This window comes from Neolamprologus multifasciatus, chromosome 9 (assembly GCF_963576455.1).
Source record: "Neolamprologus multifasciatus chromosome 9, fNeoMul1.2, whole genome shotgun sequence".
Taxonomy (NCBI): Eukaryota; Metazoa; Chordata; class Actinopteri; order Cichliformes; family Cichlidae; genus Neolamprologus; species Neolamprologus multifasciatus.
In genome coordinates, this window is record NC_140447.1 from 13044097 (window position 1) to 13070484 (window position 26388).

The following is a 26388-nucleotide window of genomic DNA, read 5'->3' on the forward strand; positions in this document are numbered from 1 at the left end:
GAAGTTAACAACCATCCGGGGAAGGAATATCACGTCCCGGCACAGCACCGGCGGCCTGTAATTAGGCCTAGCTAGTCATTAGTTGCACAGCTAAAAGACTGACCAAGCTAACAGTATTGCTTAAAGAATTATAATAACACGGCGCTCAGCCAGCTGTGTTTTTTCATCTGTCGCTCTTCTCCTCCCTCCTCCTCCTCCTCTTCGTTCTCCTCGCTCCTTCACCACCCGACCTCCTTTTGTTTACCGTTGGCGTAATTAGACATGGCGGAGCTCCCTCGCAGGGTTTAATAACCTCTGTGATGAAAGACAGGAAGAAAGATAAACTTCAGTAGTAGTGGCTGCAGGGAGGGGGAGGAACGTCAGAGGCAACAGTGACATTCTCCTTTCATGTCTTCACAACTTTTGGGACACGCTCCTTCCTCCTTCAGGGTGAAGGATTTTATTTTGAACACTGGGACTGAGTTTTCCATCACCACCACCACCACTGCCGCCACCTCTATGGGAATTTATGTAATTGCTACTGTAAAACCTGCTATTTTTTTCTCGCTTTGGAATTAAGAAATAGCTGGAGTAAACCATAGGCTGTAGGTGGAGCGGCTTGAAAAGCTTTGGCCCGCTTGGGTTTCTGTGACTCTTTTTATGTCACTGACACTCTGAATCTGAGCTGTGCGGTTATAATATCTGAACTGGCACCATAAGATCCTCGTGTTTTCGGAATAACCGGCGATAAATATAATTTACAGGCTTTTCCAGAGTTTGAGGTTCAGAGAGTGGCGGGGAAGGGTTAAAGTGAAGTCATACAGTACATTAAAAGTCTCAGTGTTAAAGAGCCACAGTGCTTACGTTCAGTAAGGAGCAGTGTTTCCCCTGCTATTCAATAGACAGGGCGGGAACCGGCAGTAGGAGCCCCACCCTGATGAATTCAATGTGAATCGGTTTTAGTGCAGAGTTTTACTATCACGCGGTCAAATGGATGTTTGTCTACTCGCAGAGAAACATTTCCAGGTTAAACACTGTTAGGTAAGCTGCCGTAACGCAGCGGCGGAGCTCTGTGCTACAGTGTCCGTTTACATTGCCATCTCAGTAGAGGAAATCCTGCTTTTTTTCTCCCTCCCATTAGTGTTATTTTCAAATATTTGGTCCTGAATGTAGTTCAAGAAGAAGGTGAAAGTGGAGTTTATGGTTTGGGTCTTAAAATCCTCTTAAGTCATGTTGAAAGGACAAAGATATTTGCTTTGAATAGCAAACGATATCTGAGGTGGTTTTTCCATAATTAACCACCATGTCTACACCTCCCCCTCACTAAAAACCAGTCATTTATGAATTATGTGTTACTACTGAATGCAAGACATATTCTTATAGTGTACAAATTATTTATTAATGCAATTTACATGATCTCAGTCTTACTGTTTACTCTTGTTTAGCTTGTCTCATTTGTTTTCTTTTTTAGTTTCTTTGGTTATTTTTTTTTTATCACCGTTGTGTATGTGAATTTTTGCAATATCTCAAAGTATAAGGGCTACTCTATGTGCATGTGGCACTTTTACTGGGACTATGTTGTTTATTTATTGCATACTGCACTTTTATATTCTTATCCTGCTGCTCAGACTCAATAATTTGCCTTGTGGGGTCAGTAAAGTTTCATTAAAGATAATCTATCCACCTATCTGTCTATCTAGTCCAGGGATTTTACGGCTGTTTTTACTGTGCCACTAGAATTCAAAATATCCACATTACAGCCCTTTGTAACTCAAATCTTCTATGTCAGATAGTTGCTGTGGCTTGTGCTATGACATAGTTCTGATTGTAGTTATTATTATGTTTCAAAGATCACGGTTATCATCTAAACGCTTTGCCACCTCCAACTTAATTTGTGAAAGACAGCTGTGACATGTACATGGGCAACGCAGGCTGTAAGTGCACTGCGTCTCAGAGTATAGGTCTATCATTTTGTCAAAGGGCCAAGAGAAGTTACAAACACCAAAATACCTCTTTTTAAAGTTGCAGTCATGATATTGAGCACACTCGTTAGTTTTTCTTGCAGAGATCTTCATATTAGCTTGTTTAGCATAAAAGCTAACCAGTTTAGCCTAGCACTACCTTTGGATAAACAGACTTCACCTTACACATCAAACTTTTAGCCTTTCAACAGAGCCAGGCTAGCTTTTCCCCCTGTTTCCAGTGTTCACGCTAAGCTAAGTTAACCAGCGTAGCTTAGCATCTCCATATTATGTGGAGGAAAGCTTCTAAATGATTGTATTTTTACAGTATTTTAGTTAAACGGACTACTTTAATGTCAAACTCTACAGTAGCACTCACACACACTCTAAGGCTTTTAATTAATACAGCAAGTATAACACGTTGAGTCAGTTTTTGTCTCTTCTCACCTCTGCTCTCTGTCAAGGAAAGGAAAAAGAAATGAATGGAAGCCTCATGGGAGCCGGAGCTCAGTGGTAGCTGTGTGGAATTAAATTTTTACAGGCAGGAAGGGGAGATGTGGTTTATGGGCACCACAAATCTAGGCCTTTACACTCAATGAAAGCCCGCAGTAAATATCAGCTTTATTCCTCTTAAAAAGCCCCACAGACTGTAAATGTTTGATGGCTTTGAAGACCGAGGGGGAAAAGGAGTTGTGCGGAGATGTGTGAGAAAGAGGGAAAAAGAAGCATGTCGCTAAATATGATACTCTGAACTGCACAGCAAAGCCACACTTATTTACTTATGATTTACTGAACCTTTGACCTGCCTGTCTGACTGCATAGGATGTTTATCTAGCTAATTAGTGGCACATTAGATCCTTCTAGCAAACAAAAAATGTATAAACTTAAATATTTTTAACCATCAAGGTCATATTTAAAATACAGTCACCTTAGAGAGCAGTGAACTTTAGACATCACTAGACTGGTTGATTGAGCGAAGGCTTCTCATGCTGTGTGGAGGGGGCAGTTGGGCTACATTCACCCTCCACCCTGAGCTGTGATTTAACCCAAAGCTGAATGTCACGCATCATAAACTCGACCTGGATGAGGAAGTAGGGGGGTCTCTATGAGAGGTTGTGTAATAACAATGGTGTGTGTTTACTTAGAAACAGTGTGTTTTTCACTATTTAAAGTATTGCATATGCTACACTATTTGCAGAAATGCCTTAAGTAGTACACAAATATATTCCAGTATGCATTGGTATGTTTCTGTATATTAACCCTGAGACCTCTACCATCCTGCAGTACTGCAGGGTAGCAGCTCAGAGGTGTGTCGTTTTCTCTTTCTATAAACATCACCTCAGGTTTGTATCAGGTCAGCCAAGTTCCATAGCCAATCAGATTTGTTCTTTCAATGGTACTCTTCCATTATCCTTGGCTGTTTCCTGTATATAAACACTGTACACTGTACTGTGACCGGTTCTCAGTTAAAAAGGTATCGGTATTGTCCATGTACAGTTCTAACTAGTTCAGTTTGAGGGCAGGATAGATGCGTGCAATCCTGCACACACAGTTTCACAGGGAGCCAAACGTGCATGCCTGAATGCTGAGAAAAACATTTGCACATAAGCAGAGGTACACAGAGACACACACGCACATGGAGATGTACCATTGACTGCACAGACATGTAAACTTATAACTTATTTCCACATTAGCAGACATGCCGCGAGCTGCCCTTCCTACTGAAAAGGAAGGAAGCCTAAACGAGGGAAACACCTGACCGCATCCTGACTGACCGTTACACATGACCCTTTGACCTCACTATGCCGCTGACTGTCATGGCCAGTGGTACCTTTTATTTCTTCTCACAGAGTGAACTCGTCTAGTCAGATGAAATATTCATCGAATTTCCAGCCTTGTTTCCAAAAAAGTTGCAAAGCTGTGAAAAGATTGATGAAAACCATTTTATACCTTTGTGCAGTACAAATACTTCTAAAGCTTTGAGTCTTGTATGCTAATTTTGATTTTGATGCCAGTAACATGTTTTTAAAAAAAGTTGGAAAGAAGGCACACAGAGACTGGAAAAGTTGTGCAAAAAAACACCTGGTGGAACACGTCTCAGGTCTAATTAGGCTGATTAGTAACATGATTGGGCTTAAAACGAGCATTCCTGTGAGGCTGATAAATTATGGAGGAAAGATGAGGAGAGATTCATCAGTCTGTGAGAGACTGTGTGGATAAATAGTTGAACAGTTTCCAACATCAAACTGTGGTGCATTCAGTCATTAAAAAGATCCCACAGGTGGCGCTGTGAAGAACCAGCTTTGATGTTTTATGTGTCCAAGTTCATGTAAGATGAGGTGAATCATAGACACTACTTCTTCTGAGCTGAATAGGAGAGGGGAGTCAGATGGTTTGGAGATGCATCTTGTGACGACTCTGTTAGCACTGATCGGGAGCAACATATGTTGCCATTCAGACGTGCTGTCACAGAAAGTCTGATGACAAAAGAGTGAGAGCAAACAACAATTTTCCTTTCATTCCCCAAACATTTACATAGTGTTGATAAGAAGAAGACTATCACTCCAATAGAGCTCTTTGCTCTCACACTGCTGGCTTCTTTATTCATGCTGCCATAGGCTTAGGTTGCTGTTTCATCTTGTTAAAAGGGAGTTTTTCCTTCCCACTGTCACCAAGTGCTAGATCAAAGAGGGCTTTATCTGTGTTATTGTAGGGTCTTTACCTTACAGATTCACGCACCTACAGGTGACTGTTGTTGTGATTTAGCGTTATAAAAATAAAATTGAATTAAATTGAAGAGGTGACGGAGCACAGTGCAGATGTTTTTTCAAACGAGGAGCTTGTGTTTTTCAAGATCATCTCTTCCTACCTTTGTGTCATCTTCATACTATTTCAGTTAAATATAGGGAAGCAATTATGTCTTGACACAGTGTCTCAAAAATAGTGCCTTGGATTACTCTTGATTTACTTAGAAATACCCATCATAGGTATGTCTTTCTTGTTGTTGCAGTTATTTTGGTGCCGTTTGGTAGATGTCCTTATATAAAGTACAACTGCACATTTATGGTACAGTTGGTAGAAACATGAAGACTAAACACAGGCAGTGCCAGGCCTCACATGCGTCTCTCTCTGTCACCTCATCTTTATGGTCTGTGATGAATCCAAGCAGGAAACCCAGCTTTGCTCTTCCTCTCCCTGTCTGTGTCTCTTTCTGTATTTGAGACGAGGCCAGCTAAAACACACGGGTCTGGGCAGTGCAGTCAGCGAATCTGTTCAGAATTAAATTTAATTTGATGATGAAATGGTAATGCAACCAACTCTGGTGAATTTAAATTACAACTCTCCGCTTTAATGAGTAGCTAAGTGGGTTTGGCTGTTAAGCAGATAAACACCGGGTCATCTGTGAGTGCCTATGTGTACGTACTGTGAGTGGAAGCGCCGCTTGTAATGAATGATAGACGTATGGATGTAAGGAACCAAAATCAATTAGCATTACATAAGCGAAATATGTTTGTATATATGTCTGTGTGCGTCTCCCTCCAACTCCAGCTGACTAAACAAGGCTGCTGTCGGTGACTTGGTGAGGTGAGTGGCTGGGTGGTGGCTGTGACTGAGTGACAAATCCCCGACTGCCTTGTGACTCACTCTCAAACAGACAGACAAACAGACACACACACGCAAACCTTTCTGGCAAAAGAAAATCTATAAAATGCCAGTTTCTTGGATGGAGAGTTGATTTATTCTATTGTTTATTTTATTCTATGACACCTATTTATATATGCCTGTAGGTGATAAATAACTATGTGTGCATGAGCTGACAGGTTAAGAGTCAGACTGGAAAAAGTCAACAGTGCGTTTTGGATGAGAGGGTCAGTCGCATTTAGATTCAAACCTGTGAAAGTTTTTATTGTTTTATTGTAATCCCAATATTATTCTAGCCACAGACTGTATATAGAAGATGGCAACAATAACGTCATCTATTGATTTCTGATCTCCTGTTTTTGCTTTGGTAAAAAGAGATTTTTTTAAAAATTTAATACCAGACTGTAAATGCTTTTAGAGTTGCCTCAAGTGGCTATTAGAGGAACTACAAGTCTTGGCATTGCACCTTGGCTTTATTTCTCATGGAGGTTGCTGCTTGATTGTAAGGCTGGATGTGCAGACCAACAACTAACTGCAATTAAAATCAGTTTTGGGCTCAAAGAAGCTACTCTTGTGTGTGTGTGTGTGTGGTTGTAGAGTCATAATTGCCTCAAATAGAGCCTCATATAGAACCATCGAGAACATGGGACCAGTGCCACTGTGTAGCACTTTGCCTGTTTCTCAGACAGGTTAGTTGTGAAAATGTAATCAAACTCATGAAAGGACAGAGTAAATAAGCTAAAGGGAGACCTTGAAACTTAAGTGGAAAATCTGTGTCACCGTCTTGACTTCAGTGCGGTGACCAATGCCAGCAATGACCTCTTCTAGTTTGAAAACCAAACCTATACCTGAGACTGTCTGAGCCTTTGCTGTACGGCCGCAGAGGCGAACACAGATGATTAAGGACAAGCTGATGGGCGGAGAGTCCACAAACACACTTGTCACTATTTCACTGCGTGTGCATGTGCCAAATAATATGTAACTGCCAATGGATTCAATTAGGCATGCGCTCAAGTGCATTAGACAGCAGACGAATGTGAAGCACGTACAGCGCAGCGCCCGCTGTAATGAGCACTTGTGCCGGCGCTCCGGTCTACGCCCTCACATGTTTCTCCACCCAGTGCATTACGCGAGGCGTGTTGTGTTATTCTTCTGCTCTCGGATTCAGTATGTAATGTGTCACTGGACTTCACTGGACATATTTACATCATTTACCCAAGGAAAAGGGCTTTCACTTTGTTTTATCGTCATGGCGCTGTGACATACTTTCCACACGGTGAGGGTCACAAACGATGTGGAAAACGACGCCAGATGCTAATCATGATTCTAAGTGGAGCGGCCCCGTGTCTGGAGAGGATCGTGGTAATATGTAAACCCTGATGGTTTCTGTTCTTTGTCTTTCAGACTACAACAGCAGCGATCAGAAGACAGCATGCAGAAGACACGAGCTGTACGTCAGCTTCAGAGAGCTGGGCTGGCAGGTATTTTCTCCTTAAGCTTCACCTAAAAGTTTCCTAATACATCAGTCGTCTAGTCAGGACTACTTTTTAATTCTAATCAGTGTTCCTACTATGCAGACTAGAGTATAGTATTATATATATTATATGATTGTTGGAACAATAGGGGATTTGTGTGTTTTTTAAACTCTTAGCAAAAGCAGTATGCCACCATCAGGTGTATTAAGTAGCCGTCTCTTGTCAGACTGGTTTCCTTCTACAAATTGTCATATCTTAATATTGAAAAAATGAGAGCTCAGTTTTGACGAAAAGAGAAGTATGAGTAGCTAAATTATGGAGTGGAGTCGCATGAACGCCCCAGAGTTTATGCACTGGTGGTGGTGGGGAGGTAAACCGCTGACGAGGGGAGGTGGGATGTGAGATACATGGCCTTGAAGTCAGACGTCACCCAGAGCAGAGATGTCAAATGCACTTTAGATTGTATAACTATTTTTTCCATGAGATACTTTAACATAAGAAAAAAAGTGTAATTTCAACAGCACGTCTCAGTTTTTCTACACGATAAAGTAGTAAATGAAAGAAACATGTCAGCATGACTCTGTAAAGTACACTTACTCAGTACACATTAGAAACAAGAGAGGATGCGACAGAAAAGGTTACATGGAGATCACAGTGTGTGTGTGTGTTTACTTAGATACAGAGGAAGAAATAAAAGAGAAGGGCAGAGGTACATGCAACCAGCTGTTAACACAGCACTGACATCTAGAGGGAGACTGCCAGCAATCATTCACACACACAGACAGAGGAAGGGAGCTGGAAATAATGAAGGGGATTGTCAGAAGAGTGAAAAGGTGAAGACAGACGGTTGATTGACACTGACAGGAAGATGAACTAGATCAAAACACAAATTAGAGTGCGGGGATAACCTGTCGACACCTCATCAGAGTCAAACCGTAAGACAAAGAGTGGAAGGAAGGAAGGAGGAGAGGGATTAGCTCTGAGTGATTTCACAGACAGCGATGTGGATTTGTCCTCAGAGAGAACGTTAACTCTGAATTTACCAACAACAGTCAGGTAGGTTACATGGAAAGTGAAGCTGTACTGAACCAATAATAATGTTCATTTTTGTTCATCTGTTCATCCCAAAACCAACTGATTTCACGTGTTTCTCTAAGGACTGGATTATTGCTCCTGACGGCTACGCAGCCAACTACTGTGATGGAGAATGCTCCTTCCCCCTTAATGCCCACATGAATGCCACCAACCACGCCATTGTGCAGACGCTGGTAAGACCATCCCACTACGGTTTACCACACTAAGTATGTGTGTATTCTTAACACAATGAAGAAGAAGTCATTTTAGGCCCGTCTCTTATGTCTGCCAGAACCTTGTGGTGGTGCTTATGCAGTTTTTCCTGTGGATTTAGGATTGTTGTAGCAACACTGCAACAAGATATAATAGTGGTCTATTGTGTGTCTAAATGACCTTTAAAAATAAGCACAGGAGCATATGAGAGTGTTTCGACAGTGTATTTTTAATCTAGTCGCCGTGGCCTTCTTAGGGTTATAAATATCGGTGAATATATAGCGTTACAGTTCTGTGAAGCTCAGTTAACTCCATTAAATTTACTTGTCATGGACAGTCGAAACATAAAAGAGACAAATGAGGTACAGTGGGGCAAAAAAGTATTTAGTCAGCCACCGATTGTGCAAGTTCCCCCACTTAAAATGATGACAGAGGTCAGTAATTTGCACCAGAGGTACACTTCAACTGTGAGAGACAGAATGTGAAAAAAAAAATCCATGAATTCACATGGTAGGATTTGTAAAGAATTTATTCGTAAATCAGGGTGGAAAATAAGTATTTGGTCAATAACAAAAATACAACTCAATACTTTGTAACATAACCTTTGTTGGCAATAACAGAGGTCAAACGTTTACTATAGGTCTTTACCAGGTTTGCACACACAGTAGCTGGTATTTTGGCCCATTCCTCCATGCAGATCTTCTCAAGAGCAGTGATGTTTTGGGGCTGTCGCCGAGCAACACGGACTTTCAACTCCCGCCACAGATTTTCTATGGGGTTGAGGTCTGGAGACTGGCTAGGCCACTCCAGGACTTTCAAATGCTTCTTACGGAGCCACTCCTTTGTTGCCCGGGCGGTGTGTTTTGGATCATTGTCATGTTGGAAGACCCAGCCTCGTTTCATCTTCAAAGTTCTCACTGATGGAAGGAGGTTTTGGCTCAAAATCTCACGATACTTGGCCCCATTCATTCTGTCCTTAACACGGATCAGTCGTCCTGTCCCCTTGGCAGAAAAACAGCCCCATAGCATGATGTTTCCACCCCCATGCTTCACAGTAGGTATGGTGTTCTTGGGATGCAACTCAGTATTCTTCTTCCTCCAAACACGACGAGTTGAGTTTATACCAAAAAGTTCTACTTTGGTTTCATCTGACCACATGACATTCTCCCAATCCTCTGCTGTATCATCCATGTGCTCTCTGGCAAACTTCAGACGGGCCTGGACATGCACTGGCTTCAGCAGCGGAACACGTCTGGCACTGCGGGATTTGATTCCCTGCCGTTGTAGTGTGTTACTGATGGTGACCTTTGTTACTTTGGTCCCAGCTCTCTGCAGGTCATTCACCAGGTCCCCCCGTGTGGTTCTGGGATCTTTGCTCACCGTTCTCATGATCATTTTGACCCCACGGGATGAGATCTTGCGTGGAGCCCCAGATCGAGGGAGATTATCAGTGGTCTTGTATGTCTTCCATTTTCTGATGATTGCTCCCACAGTTGATTTTTTCACACCAAGCTGCTTGCCTATTGTAGATTCACTCTTCCCAGTCTGGTGCAGGTCTACAATTCTTTTCCTGGTGTCCTTCGAAAGCTCTTTGGTCTTGGCCATGGCGGAGTTTGGAGTCTGACTGGTTGAGGCTGTGGACAGGTGTCTTTTATACAGATGATGAGGTCAAACAGGTGCCATTCATACAGGTAACGAGTGGGGGACAGAAAAGCTTCTTACAGAAGACGTTACAGGTCTGTGAGAGCCAGGGATTTTCCTTGTTTGAGGTGACCAAATACTTATTTTCCACCCTGATTTACGAATAAATTCTTTACAAATCCTACCATGTGAATTCATGGATTTTTTTTTCACATTCTGTCTCTCACAGTTGAAGTGTACCTCTGGTGCAAATTACTGACCTCTGTCATCATTTTAAGTGGGGGAACTTGCACAATCGGTGGCTGACTAAATACTTTTTTGCCCCACTGTACACACACATATGGAGTAACTGCTCTTCTTCTAGTGGCCACTTGAGGCAGCCGTCAAATGGAATCAGTCCCCATAAACTTCCATGTTAAAATGTTTATGGTATTAAAAATATATATATTTATACAGTCTTATCCAAAAAAAAGTTGGTCTCTGTGAAGAGTTTCTCTGTTCTAAACAACTGTACAGATGATAGCTTGTGTTTTCATAACTCCCAATTGGATGTAGGATTTAGGAGCGTGGCAGCACAGGCAGTATAGCCAAGCAGCTTCTACCGATACTAATTGGCGTTACTGAATCTCTGGACCTCTCTGACATGTTTGTTGGTGCTTGGGAGGATTTTTAATCTAGTCTGTGCGGGACAGACCATCCGATTAGTTTTTGCTCCTTGAGTACCATCCTAGCATTTTAGTAATCTTTAACTTAATTCACTTCAATTCAGTTTTATTTATATAGCAACAAATCGCAGCAACAGTCACATCAAGACACTTTATAATAATACAGAAAAATCATTGCGCCTTGGCTTGACCCCTATGAGCGAGCACTTGGTGACAGTGGGAAGGAAAAACGTCCTTTTTGATAAAAAGAAACCAGCAGAACCAGGCTGGGGGTGATGGGACAAAACACACACTGTGGAAGAGATTGTCAATAACAGGTAAACAAAGATTAGCAGGTATGTGTACGTGTACAGTTTGTACCATTTATAACTGCTACTGTCTAATCAAGCTTGATAACGTCAGCCATATTTAGACGAAAGGGTGGAGTTCTATGTTATCAGCTAATGATAGCCAGCTTGGTTAGCAAGTTGCTATCTATCTATATCTATAAGCTGTACAGGTGCAGTGGACAAATAAAGAGACATGTTTGTTATTGCTTAGTAATGAAAGATTCAAATATTAGCTTTTCACTCACTAAGACTGAAGCACAACCTCATTGGAAGGGCTGTGAATACGCTTCGAGCCAAGGTGTGGGCTAGCAGACAGCTAGTGGCTATACCTCCATTTATTTGTGTCTATCTGTCACTTAAATCAACCTTTATATAATTTTATTGACTGAAGAGCATCCCTACACAGTCAATTTAATTTAGACTCTACTGACAGAGTCCAAACCCTTTTTATATCTGCTGTAAAGTTGGGTCACATGGGGTTGGGGATTTTATAACCAGTTTCCAGTGGCCATTAAAGAAATGTCAAATAATCCTACATTTGGCATGATTTAAAAATATAATAAAATCAATTTTTAAATCTGTCCTTTGTGAGTTTATCATCCATTTCTAATTGCTACTTTTTCTGATAATAGAAAGAGGGTATGGGGGATTTGTGACACACTGAAGATTTTTCTCATTATTTCCAGGTGCACCTGATGAACCCCGAGAACGTACCGAAGCCGTGCTGCGCCCCCACCAAGCTGCACGCCATTTCAGTGCTCTATTTCGACGACAACTCCAACGTCATACTGAAGAAATACAAGAACATGGTGGTGCGGGCCTGCGGCTGCCACTGACAGACAGATGAAGACTGGTAGTGCTTCAGTCAAAGTTGGGTGTACGTTGACCTCAGGTAGACACCGGATTCCCGCCCAAATCTTCAACATGCAAAGGAACGTCCAGCCTGAAAGATCATTTCCGTGTTCCATTTCCATAATTGTTAAACCTGCTAACATATCAAGTAGCAAGTCACCATTCCCCACCACATGTGGATCATCCATAGGCAACTTCACCTTGTTCCAGTCATGAGCCACCAAGTTGTCTACCGCCCTTCCTGTTAGCTGTGGACTGGGGTCTTCTCTTCATGGGTCTGCAACTGAGTGAATGACTGTGTGTGTATGTGTGTGTGGGGGGGAGGCATTTAAGCATTTAAGTTTGTATATTATGTGTTTACTGAAGTGTGTGTATGAATGCCTGAGAGGCTACTGCACCTTCTCCCTCCCTGAGAGGGTGAACCTGAACTGTCGTGGGACCAGTCAGAGTGCTGCTTTCTTTCCCGTCTTCTCTCCAACATAGAAAAAAAGAGCAAGGTGCAACAGTTCTCGCAGGAGGCTCAGATAATGAACAGCTTCCCTACAGCACATGACACTGCAGGGCTAACACCCCCGTCATATTTCCAAGTGGTGTGAATCAGCCCGACTTTCTTTTTTCTGTGCAAAATGTTGTTAACCAAAACCATCTAATACAAACTGAATGATACTTTGGAGTCAGCACACTCATATTTCCTTCCTCCCCTCTGCTGTTTTTTTTCTCGAGCCATATTTGCCTTCCCAAAAATATAACATGGACTGAACCAAAGTGACCGCAGGCTATTTTAGCAGTGGACCGCTCCAAATATCCCCCCCGACACCACCACCTCCTCTCCCCCATGTCAATATTTGCCAGGCTGGGGCTGAGCTGCGATTCACCAGGCTGGTTCAACATGATGCATGTTGTGGCTAAACTGATGTTTTTCTCCAAAGAACCGAAGAATATAGCCTTATCCCTCGGACATACCACAAATGGCCATTTCCATGTCGCTGCTCTCACAAAGTTAACAAACGCTTCCACTCCTGACAGCCCATCATGAAATAGTAGGAAAAAAAAATCCAGCAGAATGGTTTGTGTCAGCGTTCTGAAATTAGCCGGTTGCTTTTTCAACCCCGAGGGTGAAACTGTGTTCGGATATGGACAGGTGACAAATTAATGGAAAAACCTGAATGCTCAAACCCTGCAGAGTGGGGGTATCTCGTACTATTTTTTAAAGCATTCATTGGAGGGATCAGTTTGTTCTGTGTTAAATCTTGAAGGGAATGGCCGCTTCTAGGATAACAGCTTTGCCCTTTTCATAGAGCCTGTGGCCCTCAAGTCACCAGATCTTAACCCAGTTTGGTAGATTTTTGACCAATCAATCACCTCTTTAAGTTTTAGAGAGCTGAAGAATTAAAAATAAACGTGCATTCGAGCAGTTTTGCTGAAAAGCAGTGTCTGGTTTTTCCTTTAATTTGTCACCTGTCACGTGGCAACGTCTTCCCAACGGAGTAACTGTGAGCTTTAAATGACATGAGTACTTTTAGAGCATATTTTAATGAAAAACTAATACCAGTAAGAATCAGAATACCTTACGTGCCTAACCAATCATACATTACAAAATATACCTCTGGTAAGCTGCTGTTTACATTTGTGATCATGTTTAGTTTTTTTTGTAAATACTTGTACATTCTCAGCTTATTTATTGCACCTTTTATTAAAAAGAAAAAAAAATCACATACGTTATTAACAGAGATGCAAGAGCAAAATGAAAATGCAATGTTATTTTTGAGAAAAATTTATTACGAAATCTCATGTTACATTTTGCCATTATTCACTCTTTTGTACAAAACCTGTGGGTTGTGCACAAACTATAACCCATGAAAAGGAAAAAAAAACAAAACATGACTTTGTCACTGGAGTTGCTTAGACCATGTGCTATCCATAAAAACTTTTACTGAGAAAAAACTGCTGCGTCTCAGACTGTTTGAGTACCTGGGTTTAACAATAAATGGTGCCTTGCATTCACACAACACATGCTTTCCACATAACCTGGGTCAAAGAGCATTTGCCTAACAGGTGGGTGCAGTTTACACGGCGGTTAATTGCAGAAAGGTGCAATGAAACACTGCAAATGCTTTTTCACTAAGGCTTCCCCCCGATGATATTCCTGTGTTGAATTTTAATGCTGCCAGTTCCAGCCCACTTCAATGATTAACTGTAATCAGAACCTCATCGTCTATTTTAATTCAGGCCGATGGCTCCAAAGGTCTAAATCATCCTGATACAATGTTTTCAACTTAGGCTGTCGCTTCAGTAAGAATAGATGGAAATCACGGTGAGAACGTGGATACGATGGGAGTTGAGCTCACCCTGAGCAGCAGTTCAACCTTTCAGTGCTGACGATGAGCGACCCTTCTGTGTCCAAATCCTTCTAACATAGGAAGGATAAACCTGGCCTGAAGAATACAAACATTCACGTTTTTACATCCTAATAAAGTTAAGGAGACTTCACGTCAACGATGGCTTGTCCAAACAGAAGCAGTAACACAAAAGATCAGTAACAGAGCGATGGGGCAGCATGGTCCAGGCCTAACACTCCCAATGCTAGGAGTAGAAAGGGATGGTTGATCACTGAGACTAAAATAATCAGTCAGGATCTGGTAATCTTGATTAAAAGAAAAAAAAAAAGTTGTCAGATTCAGTAAAATCACAGACTTCTCCATCACATCCCAGTCTGTGTGGTTTCTTCCCTGAGAGTTAAGTCAGACAGGCCATCACTGGCATGACTATGAAGCACCCTCAACTTAACACTCTGCTTCACATTGGAGAGTCACAAACCTTTACAGCCTCATGAGTGACAGTAATAGAAAACTAATGGCTTACGATTTCAACAAAAATAATAAAAAAATTCATGTACACAAATTAGCATCGGGGAAAAAAGAAGTCAAATGGCAGAGACGTCAGAAACACTTGATTTAAAAAACAAACAGGTAGAAACTTTAGTGCCACTGTTTTAACATTTCTTAATAAAATATAAAAGAATACAATAAAATTGTATTCTTGTGAAGAGTTCTGGTTCTGAGCAGAGCTTGCAAAGTGGTTGTCGCACATATTACTTCATCTTCAGGCCCAACCAGTCGCCACGTGGTTTAAGGTTGAGCAAGAGCAATGAGAAGTACGATCACCTTCCAAACACTCTTACCGAATGATTCTGCACTTGAATACCAAAACAAAGATGAACGCGCCAGCCTGTCATTGGATGACTGACTGAGTAGTGGGAGAGTAGGGGTCTGGCTTTTGTAGGAGAGAGGGTGGTGTCCTATTGGCCAGATATGCAGTGTGAGCGAGTAGAGTTGTGGAGAGAGAGCGCCGACTAGCCTGTATCTACAGCTCGTCTCGCGCCTGCTTCATCACAAAGTCGTGCAGGCTCTCCAAATCCCGCCCACCGTGATGCTCATCACCCTGCTCCCCTGCTCTGAAGATGATTAAGGTGGGGTAACCGCGCACCTGGATAACATTAAAAAAAAAAAAAAAAAAAAAGAATATCACCATACTGTCATCATTGGGTAACCATGGCTTCACTCAAAGCTGAAAACGTGTGTGCACCAACCACCAGGACTGTTAAATCTGCTTTAGGGTTTTATTTCATAGTATCTACAGTGGGGCAAAAAAGTATTTAGTCAGCCACCGATTGTGCAAGTTCCCCCACTTAAAATGATGACAGAGGTCAGTAATTTGCACCAGAGGTACACTTCAACTGTGAGAGACAGAATGTGAAAAAAAAATCCATGAATTCACATGGTAGGATTTGTAAAGAATTTATTCGTAAATCAGGGTGGAAAATAAGTATTTGGTCACCTCAAACAAGGAAAATCCCTGGCTCTCACAGACCTGTAACGTCTTCTGTAAGAAGCTTTTCTGTCCCCCACTCGTTACCTGTATGAATGGCACCTGTTTGACCTCATCATCTGTATAAAAGACACCTGTCCACAGCCTCAACCAGTCAGACTCCAAACTCCGCCATGGCCAAGACCAAAGAGCTTTCGAAGGACACCAGGAAAAGAATTGTAGACCTGCACCAGACTGGGAAGAGTGAATCTACAATAGGCAAGCAGCTTGGTGTGAAAAAATCAACTGTGGGAGCAATCATCAGAAACTGGAAGACATACAAGACCACTGATAATCTCCCTCGATCTGGGGCTCCACGCAAGATCTCATCCCGTGGGGTCAAAATGATCATGAGAACGGTGAGCAAAGATCCCAGAACCACACGGGGGGACCTGGTGAATGACCTGCAGAGAGCTGGGACCAAAGTAACAAAGGTCACCATCAGTAACACACTACAACGGCAGGGAATCAAATCCCGCAGTGCCAGACGTGTTCCGCTGCTGAAGCCAGTGCATGTCCAGGCCCGTCTGAAGTTTGCCAGAGAGCACATGGATGATACAGCAGAGGATTGGGAGAATGCCATGTGGTCAGATGAAACCAAAGTAGAACTTTTTAGTATAAACTCAACTCGTCGTGTTTGGAGGAAGAAGAATACTGAGTTGCATCCCAAGAACACCATACCTACTGTGAAGCATGGGGGTGGAAACATCATGCTATGGGGCTGTTTTTCTGCCAAGGGGACAGGACGACTGATCCGTGTTAAGGACAGAATGAATGGGGCCAAGTATCGTGAGATTTTGAGCCAAAACCTCCTTCCATCAGTGAGAACTTTGAAGATGAAACGAGGCTGGGTCTTCCAACATGACAATGATCCAAAACACACCGCCCGGGCAACAAAGGAGTGGCTCCGTAAGAAGCATTTGAAAGTCCTGGAGTGGCCTAGCCAGTCTCCAGACCTCAACCCCATAGAAAATCTGTGGCGGGAGTTGAAAGTCCGTGTTGCTCGGCGACAGCCCCAAAACATCACTGCTCTTGAGAAGATCTGCATGGAGGAATGGGCCAAAATACCAGCTACTGTGTGTGCAAACCTGGTAAAGACCTATAGTAAACGTTTGACCTCTGTTATTGCCAACAAAGGTTATGTTACAAAGTATTGAGTTGTATTTTTGTTATTGACCAAATACTTATTTTCCACCCTGATTTACGAATAAATTCTTTACAAATCCTACCATGTGAATTCATGGATTTTTTTTTCACATTCTGTCTCTCACAGTTGAAGTGTACCTCTGGTGCAAATTACTGACCTCTGTCATCATTTTAAGTGGGGGAACTTGCACAATCGGTGGCTGACTAAATACTTTTTTGCCCCACTGTAATTAAAATATGTAGCAGTTGTATAATTTTATGTCTTTGATATAATCCACCACTTTAGTTTATTGCATACACTGTAACACGCTTAATCCTGCAGAAATATAAAGCTCACAGAAGGGTACGTGCGCCAGAAACAGTCTCCGAGTGCAAAGCATTGGACAGAATTTCACTTACAGAGTACTTGTTGCAGAGTGTGCGCTCAACAGTGCAGTCCACTTTAGCAATCTTGACATCAGTAAAACCAGGAAATTCCTTCTTGGAAAGATCTTCCCATGTTGGAGCGAGATTCTTACAGTGACCACACCTAGACAGCAGGATAACACAAGAATGACATCACTCTCACTGACTGACAAATTGTGTTTCAAACACTGACTGCCAACATTTTAAATCAGGAGTTTAATCACTTTAGTCACTAGAACAATAATTACTTCAAACATCTGCAGGTACTTAACGTATATTTGTTTAAAAATGATACACTCCAACTCATCTTACTCTTAGTAGTTTTAAATAGGGGTGGGTTTTTATAATCGATTTATCGATTAAAATCGATTCTGGCTTGGATAACGTAAAATCGATTCATTAAAATCCTGAATCGATTTTTTAATATAAATTTATTTTGCCCGAAATGCCAGAATCTCAGGTGAAATCTCACAAAACTTCAACAACCACCAAACAGCTAAAACAGTAAATGAGAGCAGGAACACGGATTCTGCACAAAGACACACAGCGCAATCCGTGGATCAGAATCAGATGTCGAATTTCTCACAGTCGGGGCTGAAAGCCGACAGCTCGCTGATTCTGATCTGTCGGCGGGTCCGCGCTTTGTGTTCACGCCCTTTATGCGCTGATTGTAAAGCTGTTAGTTTGATGTCTCTCCAAACAATATTGACCGAACCAGCAGCAAAAGAAGATCCAAACTACACTTCACATAAACATCGTCATGTATTCACTCTTACTTTTACTGTTTTGCTTCTACCATGATGCACAGCTCTCTCTCCCCCTCTCTCTCTCTGTATGGTTTTCTGCATTATTCGCTTGCTTGTTACGCACAAGTCTACCTTTGTTTACAGGCTATCGGCCGACTTTTTTTTTCTTTCCGTTTTATATACTTCCGAAAAGAAAACCTAATTTCTGTCGTTCAATGCTGAACAAATTTAAACTTTTTAAAATTATGCAAAATGCTTAGCCGTGTCTCTAATAAAACCACTGTAACTTCAGAGGTAATGTTCATATGTTGATTAATGGTTTTCTTTCGTTTTTGATGTACTGCAGAATATTTTTATAAAATCCCAGGCCAGGAAAAATCACCTTCATGTGTTTCTGTGTTTTATCTTCAGCTACTTTGACACAAAGGCATCTGCTGTGACGCTCACACCTTTGATAAAGTCTTGCGTGTGTCAGCTTCCTTTTTATAGATACAAAAATATGTAAATGTACTGATCTGAATTATAATATTTCTGACTGTCAAAATTTCAATATCCCATATTCAAATCGAAGTGAATCGAATCGAATTAAATCGAATCGTGGATCGAATCGATTCTGGACCTTGTGAATCGGAATTGAATCGATTCTAGAAATCAGTGACGATACCCAGCCCTAGTTTTAAACCCTCTCTTGCAGACAAAGGTTCAGCATTACTAATTTCTGAGGCGTCATGATTCATTTGACATTAACAACACACAATGAAGAAAGATGTTAAACAATAATCTCACCATGGAGCGTAGAATTTGACGAAGGTGAATCCTTTGGCTACAGTCTCCTCAAAGTTGTCCTCATTCAGGACCAAAACACTGGACTACAGACAGAAAGAGGACAGGAATACAAGTTGGAATTATATGGATCTGTGTTTTTCCTCACCATGGCGACATTATTGCATTATTATATTTATTATACTGTTACTGGAGTGAGAGCTTATGAACTGTGCACAGGTTATGTTCCCCAGTAATGCCCACATCATCTCATTAATAAAAGATATGCAAAATTCTGGCATAATTTAGCTGCCAGTCTCTCACCTAACTGGAATCTGAATGGGTACCATGCTCAAAGACCTGCAGTGTAACTACTGCGTGTACATGTGTTGTGTTGAATAGTTTCACTGCAACAGGAAATAACTGCTGCTCGTGTGCTGCAGATTCTCAGTAATGGCATCCAGAAGAAGTGCACTGTGTGTGTAATGTAAAAATACACAATTCAAGCCCTTTAAGAATCACAATAACTTTACAGCTACAGTGCCAGGATCCCACTGAATGCATCAACGATCACTGCAATGTGCAGCTGCTGTGTATCTAAGGTCTCTGAGGACCAGTTCAATGGGGCACACAAACGCCCCCACTTAAAAATACAAAACAGGAAATACAAAAGAGGACACCAAAATATTAGCCGAGTACAACACCTCTCTGTCGTGAACACCCACCTTTGCTTCCTCTTCAGCTGGCTCTTCAGCAGGGATCTCATTTGCCTTTGGTTCCTCCTTCTGCTCCTCCTGCTTTTCCTCCTCGGTGAGTGCAGCCTTCAGCTGGTTGTCCAAAAAGTCTTTGAATGAGTCCAGGTCTCTCTTTCCTTTGTACTGTTCTGTCTATGACAAGAGGACAAGAAAGAAGAGTTACTGTAACCAGTGTAACAATATTTTGAATATTTCTTGGACCTCCTAACCAAACGAGTTCCCCTCAACAGAACACTGTTATTAAGAAAAGCAGGATGTTTTTTCAAGCCAGCTATCAAAGGCATATATACTGTGTTTGAGACCATTTTGATGGACCGATTATTAGGGATGGGTATTGATAAGATTTTCACGATTCCGATTCCATTTTCAATTCTGTTTAACGATTCGATTCTTTATCGATTCTCTTATAGATTCTTTTTAACAAAGGAGAACACTAAGGTCGATTAGCTTAGAACTTTGTTTTATATCTTCTCTTTGAACAAGATAGAAATTTAGGAGTAACATGGCCTTACAAACCCAACAGTGAGATCTTAAGAGATCCAGCCTATAGCTCTTCAATGGGGTGTCACAGCGTCCCCAGGAAAAAAAATTGTAAATGTAAAACAATAAAATAAATATTCTTCTGTAGCAATAACAAAGTATAACATAAATTATTCTGTAGCAATTACACAAGAATATCCAGTAATGTCCCTGCCTACAATTAAACACATTCACTTACTGAAAATTGGGGGCATCTGCTGTGGCAAATGGGTGCAAGCCTTTTACCACAAACTTAGTCACTGCTCGGTGACATTCGTCTATCCTGGCCTGAAAGGAGACGCTAACGGTAGACTGCAGCGAGAACTGCCAGCATCTGAGCCAGACTCTGTCTGTCTCTCTCATCATGATCACCTAAATGCACAGCTAACATAATATGCACTGTTAGTTGATTATTTACCTGCCGCATTAACGGGAGAGGACGTGCAAACGTTACCGCTGCTGCTGGGTTGAGATTCACGAGTCCGGAGCGGAATTAAAAACACGACTTTCATTTAAGGTTATCGCGTGTTTTGTGAGCAAATGCTTTTGCATATTCGTAGTGTTTCCTCCCTTAAATGAAATATCTACTTTTCATGTATTGCAAGTTGCCCTGTTGTCATCCGTTCTTGTAAAGCATAACCAAACTTTTGAGCGTTCGAGCCGCTTAGGCGCCGTGTTTCCTGCCAGGTAAATGACGCTCCGCAACGTGGTGACGTCATTCGGGGCGACTGGAATCGATAACGGAATCGTTTGCAAAAATGGCAAACAATTCCAAGGAATTGAAACAGTGGGAACCGGTTCTCAACAAGAACCGGTTTTCGATACCCATTCCTACCGATTATACTCTGACTTAGAATTTTGATGCCACAAATGAAAAACATTAACCATTTTCACTGTGATAACATTGGTGGGTTTTTACTTGCCTTCAGATTTGTCTCTGTAACTATTTAAGCAGCTTAGTATGAATCATCATCATCACACTGAAATGATTTTAGCGCATGTATGTTTGCATGTTCCACGTCTCCTAAACAAGTGGAATGAATGACACTAAAACAATGCCTATGACACCGACTCCCAACATCTGTCTGGTGTGTACAACTATTTTATACAAATTCCACAATCAAACATTTTTGTACATTTGACGGTTCAACTGAGCAGCGAACGGCGACCTTACAGCTGCATGGACTTTTTAAACTTCACTGTGCTCTTGAGTAGTTGCTGATTATTGATCAAGTAATTGAAATAAGCGTAGAACATAGCAGAGCGGACGACAACAACGTGGGGATAAAAGATGAAATGTGGGAACCATCATTTCATGAAGCCACTCTACGATGTTGCATGCTGGGGCAGCAGGTTGAGGGCGCCAACAATAAGATCAGTAACATTGTGGGGACGTAGCTGGAAGGTGATGTCGGAGAGCCAGATGTTGTCCAAGATAAGGACAATGCTGGACAAAACCTCCCACCCATTCCAAGACGTGCTGGCCAGTCACAGGAGCACATTGAGTGACAGGTTGAGATTACCCAAATGCACCACTGAACTACACTGGAAATCACTCCTGCCTGTGGATATCGCCCTGTACAATCCCTCCATCTAATGCACAGTATATAAGAAGGGCACCTCAATTTCAACTTCATCTATATTCAATTTTGTGCAATATACTGAGATATTTATATATTAGAGCTATTTTGTATTACTGAATTTAGTGTAGTTAGTTACTGTTTTGGAGCAAGTGTGACTGCATAATTTCATCTGGAATTAACAAAATATTATGATGCCCATGAGGCATCCTGGTCAGATACACAAACTACCTCAACTGGGTCCTTTCGATGAGGATCAGCAGCTCTGCTCTGATCCTCAATGACTGAACTCTTCAGCCGGTCTCTAAGGCACCATCCATTTGAACCTTTTATATTTGATTTTCCTGACAGTTACTGTTTATTGACCCAACACCTAAGCAAACACCTGTGTGTAGCGCTGGGATCTACAGGCTGTGCACATGCATACACACAGAGCTAGTCCCAAACCTTTTGCATACCTTTTCTCCATTGTAGAAGAAGAGCAGTGTGGGATATCCCCTCACACCATTCTCAGAACACACCTCGTAGTGCTGAGTACAGTCCACCTAGTTCACAAATACACAAACTTGTTTTATTAAACAGGAATGTCGCAACACTGCAAACACTGGCTCTGTGAGCTGTTTTTATAACACAGTATGCAAATGGTTAACTCCTCATATGATCAACATCCTGTTCTGTCACACAGGATCCTGACAGGAATCATTTAAGTGTAAATAATGTTTGCCCAAAGGGGACCTGAGACTAATTCAAGAAAGTAAACTTTCATTGTAGTGAGTGTCCATCTGTTCTGTTGTTTTAACATCTGAACCCACCTTTCCTATCTTCACATCGTCAGAGTGCTCAAAGGTGGTGGCCAGCTGTTCCCATGTTGGGGCCATGGCTTTGCAGTGACCACACCAAGGTGCAAAGAACTTGATAAAGTGGGCGCCTGAGGCAGGAAGAAAAGAAAGAAAGGTAGAACACGAAAAGCCTTGCAGCATTTGCACACCAGCTTTTAGGAAATTTATACATTTACACAAATCTACCAAAGCGAGGCTGAAGTTTATTGGTCCAGAAAATGAACGTAAGAAAGCTGATTTCACTGCAAACTCAACACAACCTGCTGTAAATGGATATACACCTCTTACAGCTCACATGAACCAATTAAGCAACGTTTATTGCAGCCCTGTTGCCAAGATGTGAAGGTGGGGACCTATAAACACCGTTTTAAAAATACCTATGTCATATCCTGCCAATTTTCATCTCCAAACAAGAAATCATTTATTTTTTTTCTTTCAAAACCAAAATATTCAACTTCAGTGGAGCTCAAGAGCCGTAATTTCAGCGAGACAATTATCATGAGTGGCGTTTATTTTTGCAGTTGTTGCCTCAAAGTCCAGAAACGTGAGGCGACGGGAGACGAGGGTTTTTACAGTTGGCTGGCTTTGACTAACGCTCGGGTACTCGGGTGGTGAAATGTCAGTTATGTAAATCTAGTTAATGAGGTGTTTCCATTCTCCAATGTGAGATCCAGAAACTCGGTGTGGCTGAAAACTGAAAGCAGAATCAAAAATGACGGCAACACAGAAACGGCTTATCTGTTACAGCAGGATGCAGCTGCGTAAATACGCAAAGTCGCTTGGCTAATTATGTTGCCTAACTGAAGCTCTACACAGCATCTCTTTTAATGCATTTTTACCTTTGGCTATGTGGGTCTTGAAATTGAGGGCGGTGAGCTCATACATTCCCTGTTTGGGCTCTGGGGCTTTAGGAGGCTCCAGTTCACTCTCTGGTTCCTGCAAAAACATTCAGCAGCAAAAAGCATGAGCATCAGTCTTGCACTGGTTTGAGGACGTGAGGTTATGACTGAATGAACACCAAACTACTAACCGAAGGCTCCTCTTGGAGAGTCTTCAGCATCCAGGTCTCCAGAGACTGCAGATCTCTGGGGCCCTGGTACTTCACTGCTTCCTGGTCGGGCTTAAACAACTTAAGCCTGCACATAAGACAATATATTCAACTCCATGAGACTGATTTATAATTTAAAATCTACAGCTGGACGAGAGAGTTAAAGTAAATCTTAGCTATAACTTTAACCATAAATACAGGTATTCTGTAAATGATTATGGAGTAAACTGCTGCATTTGCAGTTACAGTGTGCATGGTGCAACATCCAAGTTTCAGCCATTAAGATAATGGCAGAATATTCGACCAAATGCATGTCAATGTGTCACTCCTCTGTCAATCAGTGATGAAAAAGACTTTTTACTTCCATGATCTAAGAGGAGTTTAAGCCTAAATGCTTCGGCTGCTGCGTTATGCTCTGTGTTTCTGGAAAACTGACAAAAATGAAATACGGAGCGATCGGACATCAATAAGTGAAGCTGATGAGGCCAAGATATGAGACAGCAGCTTGTGTGAGTCTAGTACTTACGTAGGGTAGCCTCTAACGCCGTGATCATTGGAGCAAAATTTGGTGTCCTGGACACAGTCTACTTTTACCACATACACCGGGGGGTCGTCCATGCTGTTGTATTTCTCTGCCAGCTCGTTCCACGTCGGCTGTAGCCTCTGGCAATGGCCGCACCTTGACATAAGAGAGGCAAACGGGGGATTTAATGCATTATGGGAAACCTGAGTTTATATTTTCATAACAGTGTATGTACACTGTATTCTGGATGCAGACACAGGCACACAGCTTTAATATTTTCTGCTTCCTGTTATTTGATAATAAAACCAACATATAAACCAATTTCCATAACATATTAGCATAATCTTCACTTTTACATAACCTCTCTCCATGAATGAAAAAGTTAAACAATCACGTGTAAAAAAAACCCTCACATAATCTCATAATCTCTGCCTTTAGCGTCAGCTCCCTGTTTACATTATGCATTGCATGGTGACCAAATTAAACTGCATAACAATAATGGCATTATGAATTCTTGTTACCCGCAAAGGACCTCTAGGGGGACCGTGAACCTCAGTTTTGCAACAACTGTTATAACGTCAGTCAATCAGTGCGTGCCACGTAAGCGCAGCCCTGTAAGAACAACTTTGAACGGTGGCTCAATAACTCCTGCTCTGTGAATAAAAGCTGTTTAACTGTCTGAGTACAGCCTTCAACTGCAATCCTTCACATTGAATATTGGCAGCTAGCGAAGTGTTAGCATAAACGAGAGCGAGGACCGCGTAAAAGAAGAAAATGCGTTTCATTTCGCTCAGCTGCACTTGGCTATTTTGGCTTTGCTAGTTAGCAACTAAGCTAACATCACTCAAAGAGCGAAAGGAATGAGCTAGTGCTAACTAGCCTGCGTGCTAACTAGCTTGCTTGCTAATTTGCCGGTTTGTTCCAATCCAGTATCAGAAACGCTTTTGTGTTTTCAGTAGTAATTAGAGTATTAAACACATAGACAATGTACTTTTGGGGAATTTGCTTAACTTCGTGTGTAAAAAAAAAAGAAAAACTTAGCGAGCGTTTACTTACCATGGAGCGTAAAACATGACAAAGTGGGGTGCAGTGGGCACCGCCTCGTTGAACATATCCACCGTGTACGTGTGCTTGGCATGCTCATCTTCTTCTACTTCAAGGTCGCATAAAACACCAGCAAGCAGTAACGACAAGTGAATAAAACGCAACAAAACGGGTGTGCGGTGCAGAGATGAAGCCATGGTGAATCTCGGCAGCTGAACGGTGTCCCTGCTGGTGTGAAAGGACTGACTTTCTGCGAGCACGCCCCTCTGGCAGACTCTGACTCAAAGAATGCCAGACCTGGATGGGATGCTCCAAGATGGAGCTTACCACAGCAGCATATGGGCATCTAATCACGGTGTTGTGTAGATCTGTGGCGGCCCGCAAGCGCTTTGCAACTCTATCAGATGTGACAGGTTCAAACAAGTGCCACTTTACAAAGAAGTGTGAAAGCCTGCGAGGTATTACTGACTCCAGGGGGAGAATATGTATATTATAATAAAAGGTGTGTAAATATAATAACAAATATAATAATATCTAACAATAAGTATAACAAAGAGTTCACTATTGCCATAGAAATATATATTGAGCAGCGGTTCTCTGCGTAAAAATGCCTTGTTGATGTCAGAGATATCAGCTTTGAGCTGACAGGAAGGCAACAATAACTCAAATAACTGCTCAACCAAAGAATGCAGAAGAGCATTTCAAAGGAAAGACATGTTGAACCTTGAAGCAGATGAGCTACAGCAGCAGAAGACCACACTGGGTGTCACTCCTGTCCGCTAAGAACAGGAAACAGATTACAGTTCACACAGGCTCACCAAAGCTGGACAATAGAAGACTGGAAAATGCTTTCTGGTCTAATCACTCTCGATTTCTGCTGTAACATTTGGATGATAGGGTCAGAATTTGGTGTAACCAACATGGATCCTCTTACCTTGTAACAATGGTTGGGGGCTATTTTTGGTTTGGATCCATGGATCAAAGTATCTGAGGAATGTTTTCAGTGCTTGGATGAATCTGTACCATGAACAACTAAGGCAAAAGAGGCTCCAGTACTAGCAGGGTGTATCTAATAAGAGTATCCAGAGAGTGTAGCTTCATTAAATCCACATATATTTTTTAAAATTTTGGATCAACATATGCAGCACTTTATGGACTTCACTAACACTTTGACAGCAAATTTAAGATGATAAATGTGAAGTTAAATTTTTAAATGTTAGAGGAAAGTTGAAGTCATGTATAAAAATCTAATTTGAGACATTCAGGAGAGTTTGTTCCGCCTCTGCTAGTGTAAGAAAAAGCCAAATTGGTCTATTACAAATG

At 41.8% G+C, this 26388-nt stretch overlaps 2 protein-coding genes across 2 annotated transcripts in view; one reads left to right on the top strand and one right to left on the bottom strand.

Annotated features, from left to right (window-relative positions):
- The window catches only part of bmp6 (bone morphogenetic protein 6), a 55224-nt gene extending 40465 nt beyond the window's left edge, over positions 1-14759 (top strand). The window contains exons 5-7 of the mRNA XM_085172188.1: positions 6987-7063; positions 8215-8325; positions 11666-14759. Of these exons, the coding sequence (XP_085028314.1) occupies positions 6987-7063; positions 8215-8325; positions 11666-11815 (338 nt within the window). The 3' untranslated portion in view covers positions 11816-14759. The remainder of the gene's footprint in view (positions 1-6986; positions 7064-8214; positions 8326-11665) is intronic.
- On the bottom strand, positions 13449-25522 carry txndc5 (thioredoxin domain containing 5). Its single transcript, XM_085172189.1, has 10 exons — positions 25078-25522; positions 24025-24177; positions 23481-23586; positions 23290-23386; positions 22424-22539; positions 22070-22156; positions 19483-19644; positions 18782-18864; positions 17244-17373; positions 13449-15317 (listed from the first exon to the last, which is right to left on the bottom strand). The coding sequence occupies exons 1-10, from the start codon at positions 25260-25262 to the stop codon at positions 15195-15197; spliced, it is 1242 nt and encodes a 413-aa protein (XP_085028315.1). The 5' UTR covers positions 25263-25522; the 3' UTR covers positions 13449-15194.
- Positions 25523-26388: the final 866 nt, after the last annotated feature.

Coding starts and splice junctions, on each gene's coding strand:
- txndc5 (XM_085172189.1), bottom strand. CDS start 25,262: ATGGCTTCATCTCTGCACCGCACACCCGTTTTGTTGCGTTTTATTCAC. Junction 23,387..23,480: donor CTCTCCAAGAGGAGCCTTCG/GTTAGTAGTTTG, acceptor ATGTTTTTGCAG/GAACCAGAGAGTGAACTGGA. Junction 22,157..22,423: donor ACGATGTGAAGATAGGAAAG/GTGGGTTCAGAT, acceptor TTTGTGAACTAG/GTGGACTGTACTCAGCACTA.